The sequence below is a fragment of the Vulpes vulpes genome, chromosome 14 (assembly GCF_048418805.1).
Source record: "Vulpes vulpes isolate BD-2025 chromosome 14, VulVul3, whole genome shotgun sequence".
Taxonomy (NCBI): Eukaryota; Metazoa; Chordata; class Mammalia; order Carnivora; family Canidae; genus Vulpes; species Vulpes vulpes.
In genome coordinates, this window is record NC_132793.1 from 139,711,493 (window position 1) to 139,721,242 (window position 9,750).

General features: G+C 71.1%; 1 protein-coding gene across 15 annotated transcripts in view; it reads left to right on the forward strand.

Moving 5' to 3' along the window:
* The window catches only part of GAK (cyclin G associated kinase), a 57,903-nt gene extending 54,814 nt beyond the window's left edge, over positions 1 to 3,089 (forward strand). For all 15 annotated transcript variants that reach the window (XR_011997260.1, XM_072738054.1, XM_072738059.1 and 12 more), the window contains 4 exons: positions 976 to 1,203; positions 1,619 to 1,767; positions 2,324 to 2,500; positions 2,594 to 3,089. Coding sequence is in view for 14 of the 15 variants with exons in the window: in XM_072738054.1 (XP_072594155.1) it covers positions 976 to 1,203; positions 1,619 to 1,767; positions 2,324 to 2,500; positions 2,594 to 2,695 (656 nt within the window). In the remaining variant the exon portion in view is untranslated. The remainder of the gene's footprint in view (positions 1 to 975; positions 1,204 to 1,618; positions 1,768 to 2,323; positions 2,501 to 2,593) is intronic.
* The last annotated feature ends 6,661 nt before the right edge of the window (positions 3,090 to 9,750 follow it).

Genomic DNA, 9,750 nt, shown 5'->3' on the forward strand with positions numbered 1-9,750 from the left:
TGACCTCGCCCTGACCCTCAGGCCTCACACGGCCACGGCTCAGCGGCAGTCCTAGACTGAAGCCCACGCAGGGAGACCTCAGGGCCCCGTAGCAGCCCCTGGAGCTGTGGCCACGGCCACCTCGACCACAGTCCACCGCGCACAAGACGGGACACGCTGTGGGGTGGGAAGAATGTTTCCGAGCTCCGTATCTGACAGCACAGACAGTACATGAGCATGGGGGTGGGTGAAAAGCCGTCCTCTTGGAACATGGGACAGGGTGCTGGGCACCCAGCGCTGGGGCCACGTGGCGAGGGCTACCCGGGGCGGGGCCTCTGTGGAAGCACGGCAGCCCCGAGTGCTGGCGGGAACGTGAGATGGCGTGGCCACTCCGCCGCTGAGCGGCCAGGTCTAATGGAAGTCCTCGTACAGCGACCGTGTATCTCGGAGAAGCGGCCAGGATCTGTGCCTGCCCAGGACCAGAAGCAGCCCGAGTCCTCCCAGCCCGTGTGGACACTGCGCGGCAGTAAAAAGGAGCAGGTCCTGAGTGAGAAGCAGCAGCCACAAAGCTTACCCACTCTGATCCCATTTCTAGAACATTCTTGAAACGACAGGCCTGGAGAGGGGGCACCCGGGTGTCCTGACGCGGTGCTTCGGTGAACCTGTGCCCATGGTGACCGTGTGCACGCGCCGCCGGCCTGGCGCTGGCAGGGCTGTGAGCGGGGCCTGGGCCCCGGAGGCGGTCGTGCGGCTCGCTGAGTGTGTGCGTCACGATAAACAGTGGAAGAAGCAGCCGGGCGTTCTGGGGGCGCGGGGGCCGCGTGCCTGCCCTTGTCCGCACGCGCGCACCTGCCGGCCCCTGCCCCCGGGGCGGCCGCCCGTCCTGGTGTCTGACATGCGTGTTGTCCGGGGCCTGGGCCTTGTCCGCAGCAGCTCCCCAGGGACGCGGCAGCTGTCGGGCGTTCTGGCGCTAACCTCTGTGAACTGTCTCCCCAGGCTCACCGGCTGGATTTGCTCCGGGGGCTTTTGGCGCCAAGACGGCCCCCCCTCCCACGGGCGGCAGCTCCTGGCAGCAGACGGGTCGGCCCCCGGCCCAGGGCACCCCGTGGCCCCCCCAGGCCAAGCCACCCCCCAAGGCCTGTCCGCAGCCAAGGCCTAACTATGCTGCCAACGTGAGCGTGATTGGTGGCCGAGAGGAGAGAGGGGTCCGGGCCCCCAGCTTCGGTGAGTCCTGTATCCTGGGCGCGGTGTGTCCACAGCACCGTCCTGCCCATTTGTCCAGCGAACGGCCCGCCCTGGGCAAGTGTCCAGCGAGGCCCAGTCTGTGTTCGCCCAGCGGGGCTCCCTGGGGTGCACTCGTGTCTGTGGTCGGGGGCTGCGGCCATGTGTGTCACGGGGATGCCACACGTGGGTAGACCCCCAGAGGTGACGGACGCGGCTGTCCTTGGTTCCCAGGGGCGGTTGGGCTGGAAACAAGTTGGCCAGCTGGGGGCCGTGTGCGCGTGGGGCCTGCCTCCTGCCTCCCGTTAGCGAGGTGTGCAGCGTCCTGCAGCCCCTCGCCGTGCGGGCAGGTCTCGCCGTGTGCGCCATGGGCAGGGCCCCACCCCGTGTCCGTGGCCAAGCCTCCACTCTCCCCCAGGCCAGAAGCCGAGAGTGTCCGAGAGCGACTTTGAGGACCTGCTGTCCCACCAGGGCTTCTCATCCAAGGCTGACCGGAAGGGGCCGAGGACTATGGCCGAGATGCGGCGGCAGGAGCAGGCGAGGGACGCAGACCCGCTGAAGCTGAAGGTGAGGCTGGGCGGGCGCCGGCTCTGGGGTGGGGGCTCCTGCACACGCAACAGCCAGCAGCCCCCCCCCCGTGCAGCACCCGATCCGGGACGCCACAGGGTCTTGGTCCGCATGCGGGCTGCGGTCGCCTCCCTGCCTTCTCGGCTGCATATGGGGTGATGGCCGAGTGCCGCAGCCGTCTACACTCGCCAGACGTGACCCTGTTGAGGGTGACTGGCCTCCTCTGTCCAGGGGTTGGGGGGGGTCCTCCCTGCAGGTGGCTGTGGCCTCGTGGGTCATGTGACTGCCCACGTCCTGGGAGTCATGGGGGGGAGCGGGGGCAGGCTGTCTCAGAACGACCCGCTGGCAGCGAGTGGTGTGTAGCCCGGCCCAGGGGGTGCCTGGGCGGGATCAACACAGAAACCGGGCGTCGGGTGCGTGACTAGGCCGAGCGTCTCGCGGGCAGAACCTTGCTCTGCGCAGTGGGTGGTGCGTGGAGCCGTTGGCACGATGCCCGCTGCTTGGGGGCAGGGGGCTGAGGCCCGGTCTGCTGTCTGAGCACCCGTGCGTCCCACAGCTCCTGGAGTGGACAGAGGGCAAGGAGAGGAACATCCGCGCGCTGCTGTCAACCCTACACACCGTGCTGTGGGACGGCGAGAGCCGCTGGGCCCCCGTGGGCATGGCCGACCTGGTGACCCCCGGGCAGGTGAAGAAGCAGTACCGCCGCGCCGTGCTGGTGGTGCACCCGGACAAGGTGAGCACGGGGCGGGCGGGGCGGGGCGGGGTCTGGGCTGGGGTGCTGCCGGCCGCGAGTCTGAGGCCTCCGCACCCCTGGTCCGGCCCCCAGGCCGCAGGGCAGCCCTACGAGCAGTACGCCAAGATGATCTTCATGGAGCTGAACGACGCGTGGGCCGAGTTCGAGAGCCAGGGCTCCCGGCCGCTCTTCTGAGCCGTCGTGGTCGAGGCTGCGCATGTGGCTCATGGAGCCGGAAGCTGCTGAGCTCGACCTCGAAGGTCCCGTCCGCGGCCGTCACGGCGTGGGCTGGTGTGGCCACCCCGGATCGCTGTGCTCCGCCCTCGGGTCGGGAACAGACACCGCTCCCCGGCACGAGAAGAAAAAGCATTCCAAAGCCTCTGAGTTTCCTTTTCTTTTTCTGGTCCCAAAGGAAACGTGTTGATTACGTCCCCCCGTAACTGTCACGGTTTGTGGTTCATGTCAGTCTGTCCAGCGGCCGTCGCCTCGAGAGCGTGTCTGCTCGGCCGCCCCGAGCCCCGTGCGCGACCGCTCCCTGTGTGTGATCAGCCTGCGACCGCCTGTACATAATTAAACTATTTTCTGATGACGCTTGTCTTGGCGCCCTGTGACCCCCTCTGTGCAGCGGTGCCACCGTCGGGCTGCTGTCGGCCCCGACCACGGAAGGCAGCGCAGGAGCCCTGCCTGGAGAGCCGCGGATTCGGGCCCCTCTGGGCCGCGGGGTCTGGGGGTCGGCCCTCCCTGCGAGCACTGGACGGGCCCCACAGTCCCTGCATGTGGCCAGAACGGACACCCCAGCGCTGGCCATGTCCCCGCGCCCCACCTGGCCACGTCCTCCCGGCGGAGCAGACACGGGCCCTTCGGAAGCCGTTGCTGAGGACGTCCGCGGCACCTGATGAGAAGCTCGTTGAAGCCAGTGCCCGTGTCTGCGTGGTCACTGCGCGTGGGCTTGGGCAGGGGGCACACGTCAGCCCGAAGCTTTGGTCAGAAGTGACTTCACAAGGTCCTGGGGTCGTCCTGGTCCTGCCCCGAGGCTGATGCAGGTCAGCACGGCAGGCCTCTGAGAGCTTGTGTGCCCCCTGGTTGCTGGGTCCAGAATGGTGCTGGAAAGGATCCAGAAGATTCTGGACGCATTGGGGGGTGTGGACGCCCGGTCCCACCACCCGCCTCCTGGGTGGGATTGGGTCACAGTTGAGTTAGGCCAGAGTGCGAGCCTGCAGACACCACAGAGGAGCACGGGGCTGCCGGGAGCCCAGCCCTGGACACCCCGACCTGCGCTCAGACCCCACCTGCCCCTGTGTGCACCCGTGCAGGTGTGCGGGCGGGCTGGCGGCCCAGGCCTCATGAGGACGGGCTCTGGCCTCCGCCCTGCAATCCCTCGGGGGTCTTGTGGCGGCAGGATGCTGGGTGGGACCCCGCCTGCCCCGGCCCCCAGGCCTGGCCGCTCCGCCCCCTCCGCCCCCTCCCGGCCCCGGCGGCTCTGAGCCTGGAGCGCCGCGCCGCCGTCTGTCCTTGCAGAGGTGATGGCTCCCACGGGGCACCGGGCGCGGAGTCCCTGGGTTGTGACGCCCTCACAGCTATTCTTAGCCTCCGGCTCTTCAACAAATAATGAGCGGCCTAAATAGCTTCAGAGATTCCGCATCAAAGCCGCTCTGGACCCGGCGCCAGGCCAGACTTGCCAGGACCCCTCCCGAGCCCTGGCCCCCCCGCCTCCCCCCCCCCCCCGCCCCCGTAGTTTGCCCTAATTTACTGTCTTGGGGTGACATTCAGAGGTTCCCCCTGTGCGGCCCACAGAGCTCCTAGCCTGTGGACCCGGCGTGGGGGCTGCTCTGTGTCCTGCAGGGCCCGACCTGGGGGTGATGAGGACGGTCAGGGGCCAGGGGCGATTCCTGGGCACCATCACAGTCCCCGTCTGGATGTGGGCTCGGGTCAGGGACCAGCCCAGGACCCCGTGCCCGCCCCAGGTCTGTAGGAGATGCCTCTCCCGTGACGGCGACCTCGGGGCCCTGGGGACGCCGACCCGCTGCGGGTGTGTCCCCCCTCCCCACCCCGACAGCCGGCGCCACCCCATCTCTGGGGCCCCGGCTGGGCTTGGCGGTTGTCTTTGTGCCTGGTGACGCGCCCTCCTTCCTGCCAGCACCTGTGTCTGCGGCTCCTGCGGGACGGACGGTCTGAGATCCGAGTCTCCACGTGGGGCCCACAACCTGGGCGTGGCCGCGGGCACCGGGGCTGTGTCCTTGGTCCCGGGCACGAAGCAGCCTCATGGCCCGGCTGGCTCGGGCAGAGGGCGGGGCGCTTGATCTCAGGGCTGTGAGCTCAAGCCCCACTCGGGTGTGGAGAGGACTTTTAAAAGAATAAAATCCTTAAAACAACCCGCTTTCGGTTCTGTTCCCGCCTGGTTCCTGGCAGGTGCTCGATGCAGGAAATACGTGCGAGTACAGTGAACGATTACGGGGCGCCAGCGCCGCGGGGCTGGGGGTTCCCTCCTGCCCCCGACTCTGCCCTCATCCCCGTGCCCCCAGGGCCCCCACCCCATTGCCTGCAGCCTGTCGGGTCGCCCCTGACGCCGGCGGCGCTGCCGGGAGGGCAGGGCACACGGAGGGACACAGGCTCTTACCCGCGGCTGGGCGCGCCCCCCGGGGCATGAGGGAGGCCTGGATGGGGAGGAAATCCTGCTGGGTGGCACCTGGCCTGCACACACGCTGGACAGGCGGGGCGGGGGCCCCCGAGGTGGCCCGACGCGTGGCCACAGCCCAGCTCCAGCTGCGCGGGAGCCGCAGGCGGGCTTCTCAACTGGCCACGGAGCACGCTGTTCCTCACGCGGCGGCGCCAGGTGGGACACAGGCTCCTGGGGGGGGGGGGCGGGAGTCCCGCCGCCCACCCCAAGCCCACGGCTGTCTCCGAGGCTGATCTGCACTGTCCGCGAATGGTTAGGACCCATGAGGCCGTCGTCGGGACCAACGGCAGCATCGGGAGTCGGGCTGCCTGCCTCGGTGGCCACCGTGAGGGCCCTTGCCCGGGACACGCCCGCATTCCTGCCCTGCCCCGTGTTCAGGTCTTTGGCTGTGACCGCTGGAGCGCTGTGCCAGCCGCGGAGGGGTGCCAGCCTCCCCGCGGCCCCGTACGCCCCGCAGGTCTGGGCCCGGGCTTCTTGCCAGGTGCACGCAGCTCACCATCCTGTGCCGTCCCCTCGCTCCGCGCTCGCCTTGCTGGCCGCCGCGTGAGGGCCGCACGGAGGGCTGCCCGGGCCCCAGGCTGCGGGTCGGTGTCGCTGCCCCGGGACAGCAGGAGGCCTTGGGGCAGCGGAGGCCGGGGGCCACGGACTCAGTTGGAAGCCCCCACCCAGCCCTGGGCAAGCCCTGGGGGGGGAGGGAGGGGCACCCAGCTGGGGGTGGCCCCACCCGCCTTCAGCCTCAGCTGGACCGCCTGCCTGGGCTGTCGGGGTCCTTGCCCGCAGGGGGCTCTGCAGGCGGGCTCCGCCCGGATCCTGAGCTGTGCCCCCAGCCCTGGTTCCGCCCGGCCCCGCGGCCAGGAGCAGCGCTCACCCCCGTGTCCAGGCAGGCCTGACCCCCCGCGCCGTCTGCCCGGGAGTCACTGTGCTGGCGAGGGGCCCCTGGGGTGTTGAGGGCACAGGATCCGGGTGGGGATCGGCCGATGGGTGACCGTCCACAAGGGCTGAGGTCAGCGTCTGCCCCATCCCCTCCTCGTCCCCCGCCCCCGGGCACCCCTGGGAGCCCCACGTCCCAGCTCCAGGCTCACCTGCCAGGAGCCAGAGCTGCAGGGGCCCCACCCTCGGGCAGGAAATGCCAACTGTCCCTGTGCCGGCTCTACGGGCCGTCCTCCCCGGCAGCAAACCCTGGCCGGGCCCCAGGCCGGCCGCCCCCCGGCTGCCCCAGGGGAACAGGCTGCGCCCCGTCCCTCAAGCTGAGGACGCACACGTCCCCACAGGTCATAGCGGCCAAGCAGCGCATCCCCACCCACACCGGGCCCCTGGCCAGCCCTGTCCAGGCGCATTGCGTGGCCGCCACCAGGCCTCTGCCCCACCAGGCGCCGCGCCCCTGCCCGGGAGCTGGAGAGGAGGGGCGGGGGGTGACGACAGGGCACGTGCGGAAGGGGCCAGGCGGGGAAACACGGCGCGTGCACTGTGGGGCCTGCTCCGGCCGCCCACGGCGATGCGGGGGGCTGGGCTGGGGGCCTCTCGGCTCACTTGGGGAGAGGCTGTGAACTGGGGGAGGGCGCAGAGCCCAGCCAGGCGGGGGCAATGCCAGGGCAGCCGAGGGGCCCCAGGGGGCAGTCCCGCCCGTGGAGGTCACGCACCTGGCGGAGTCCAAGGGCTGAGCCCGGCTCAGGAGGGACTGCAGGGTGTGGTGCAAAGCGGGACCTGTTACAGGGACCCGCTGGGCTTGCTGGAGGGCGGAGGGGGGCCTCTGGGGCACAGAGTGGCTGGGACAGGGCAGGGGGTGGGCAGCACATCCTGGGCGGCCATTCGTGGACCCAGGACGGAGGTCTGCGGCCCGGTGGGGGTCACGTGGTCATGTGATGGGTTCCAGGGAGGGGCCACTGGTCAGAGAGAGGAGCCCACCCCCAAACTGGGGGATGCGACCAGATGCCCCCTGAGGCCTGGAGATGCCCCAGCCTGGACATTCCCATTGTGGGGGCCGCCCTCCTGGTGACTGTGAGACACGGGGTCCCGTCGGTGGGGGCAGGGCGCCCGTGGAAAGTGCATGTCATTGCCAGACCCCGGCGGGCTGCAGTGTGGCCCAGCATGTGGGGTGGGGCCGGGTCTGAGCAGCGCAGCACCACCCGCCCGGCTCCCGGAGCCCCAGGGACGAGCTCCCAGCGGCTGCCCCATGGCCAGCACGGCCCAGGGAGCGGGGAAGAGGCCGTGGTGTCGGGAGGGAGGCACGCGAGGCCCTGATGAGCGACAACCACCGTCCCAGTTCGCCTCCGCGACTCCTGCCACAACCTCCCAAGGCCTCACGGGGTCCAACAGCAGGGGGACCCCAGCATCCGCTTGCATTTGAAGTTTCTGGGCAATCCCCAGTGCACCAAAGTCCGTCCCAGCCCCCTGGGGGTCCGCGCCCCTGGCAGTCCCCACTCCAAACCCAAAGGCCTGTGGGAGCCGGAACATGATGTGCCCTGTGGCGCGGGGGCCAGATGGGACTGGCAGGGGCCGGGCCTCCCTGGAGGGAGCAAAGGGGCGCCCGGGAGGGGCCTCCGGGAGGGGCCTCCAGGAGGCTGAGCTCAGCGGCCTCTGCCATCTGCAGGACTGCGTGGGGGCACAGAGGGTTCTCTGGACGCCGGGGGGCCTGCAACCCAGCATAATATGGTCTTCGTGCCTTGGATCGGGGTTCCCGGCCTGGAGGGCCATCCCTGGAGCAGGTGGAGGGCCCAGCTAGGGCGCCCCCCACGCCCGGCACGCTGCGTGGCCCCTCCCTTCCGCTTCCTGGAACCCTCCTCTGTACCCCCACCCAGGACCCACCCTGGGACTGCGGCCTCCTCCGGTGCCTCTGAACTCACAGCCGGGTCTCCCCCAGCTACTTGTTCCCGCCTCCCTGTGGCCGCTGCAGGTCTTCCAGGCCCTGAGGGCGACACAACTACCAAGGCAGCATTGCCCCCCCCAACCCCCCCACCCCGTCCACAGGGGCAGACCCGGCAGGTGGTGGTGCGCAGCTGCGTCACCTCATGTCCTGGCCACCTGCCTGGAGGTGGCCCTCCCTGGGCTGCCCAGCTGCCTGGTCTCCCCGTCCTGGCGTGGGGCACCAGTCACTCTGATCCGGGACTGTCACTGGCCTTGTCTGTTTCCGCTGGGACAGTCGGAGACTTGGTCGGGGCCTGGGCACCTGTGAGAACAGATGGGGGTCTCTGTGTGGGCGGAGAGTGCAGGACAGGCAACGACAGGGCCAGAGACGGCGGCCTGACACAGGGATGGGGGGGTTGGGGGCCGGGCAGCACCCCGGGACCCCAGGCTCAGGGCTCTGTGTGTGGCGCTCAGCCAGCCCCAGACTGTGGAGTCAGTGGGGCTGTGGGGTCCCCACTGAGCTGGGGGCCTGTGTGCTCCTCCCTCCTATGAGCCTGCGCCGCCCTGACACTGCCCTCGGGTCAGCCGGTCAGCCGGGTGTTGCCCTGCAGGTGGCTCATGAAGGTCACAGGGTCATGGGTCGTGGGGCCTGCTCCGGACTCAGCTGAGGTCACGGCTCTGTGCGTTGCACCCCCAGGCCCATTTGGTGGCAGGGGCGGAGGGGAGAGCCTGGAGCGGGGAGCAGTGACTTCTCTGCTTCCTGGGCTGACCGCTCCCTCCAGCATCCACACCCAGGTTGGGAGGCACCGGAAGGGCCAAGGCTGAGCAGACCCTCAAGGCCCTGGCACACCTGGAACAGCTGAGCACAGAACACCTGTCCCCAGACCCGCGGGAGGCGGGGGCTCTCACCAGTGTCTGGAGGAGGGGGCAGTGATGCAGTGGGACCACGGGGGTCAGCCGGGGCGGGCAGCTCAGGGGCTCCGCGCAGCCCTCGGCTCCCCTTTGGGCAGCAGCTCCCTCACGCGCTGGCCCAGATCTGCGGGGCAGGACCCGTCAGCAGGACAAGGGAGGGTGTGGGGGCCGGAGCCGGGGCCTGGGATCCAGGGAGGCTGCAGCAGTGGGTCCTGGGAGGTGCGTCCCGGGGCGGGCGCGGCCGGCGGGGGCGGCTCTGGCCGCGGAGCCTCCGACCTTGCGGCGACCCCGCGCTCCCCGCAGTGCGGCTCGGCGGCGGGGAAATCCCGGAGGCCGGGGGAGGGGGCGGCGGGGGCGGGGCCGCGGGGCGGAGCGTCCGCAGCGACCTTCAGGCGTCCCTGCCCCGCGGGGGCCGCCGCCCTGCGCCACCCGCCGCCCCGCCCCGGCCCCGCCCACTCCCCCGCCCACGCCCGCTGGCCCCGCCCCCGGCCCCGCTGGCCCCGCCCCGGCCCCACTGGCCCCGCCCCCAGGCCGCGGAGCCGGCCCCGCGCGCGCTCCTGCTCTGAGAACTACGGCGGCGGCGGGCGGCTCCCTCCGCGGGGCGCGTGGGGGCCCGGAGTCGGGGGCGCGCTCGTCCCGCCCTGGGGCGCCGGGCCCGGGGGCGGCGCGGGGGCGCGGGGGCGCGCAGGGGCCTCGCCCGGGTCGGGACCCCGTGGGCGCGGCGGGAGCCCCTTCCCAGCGCGGGGCGGCGCGCACGGGGCCTCCGGGCGGGCGGGGCGGCGGGGGCGCGGCTCCGTGGTCCCGCCCCGCGCCCCGC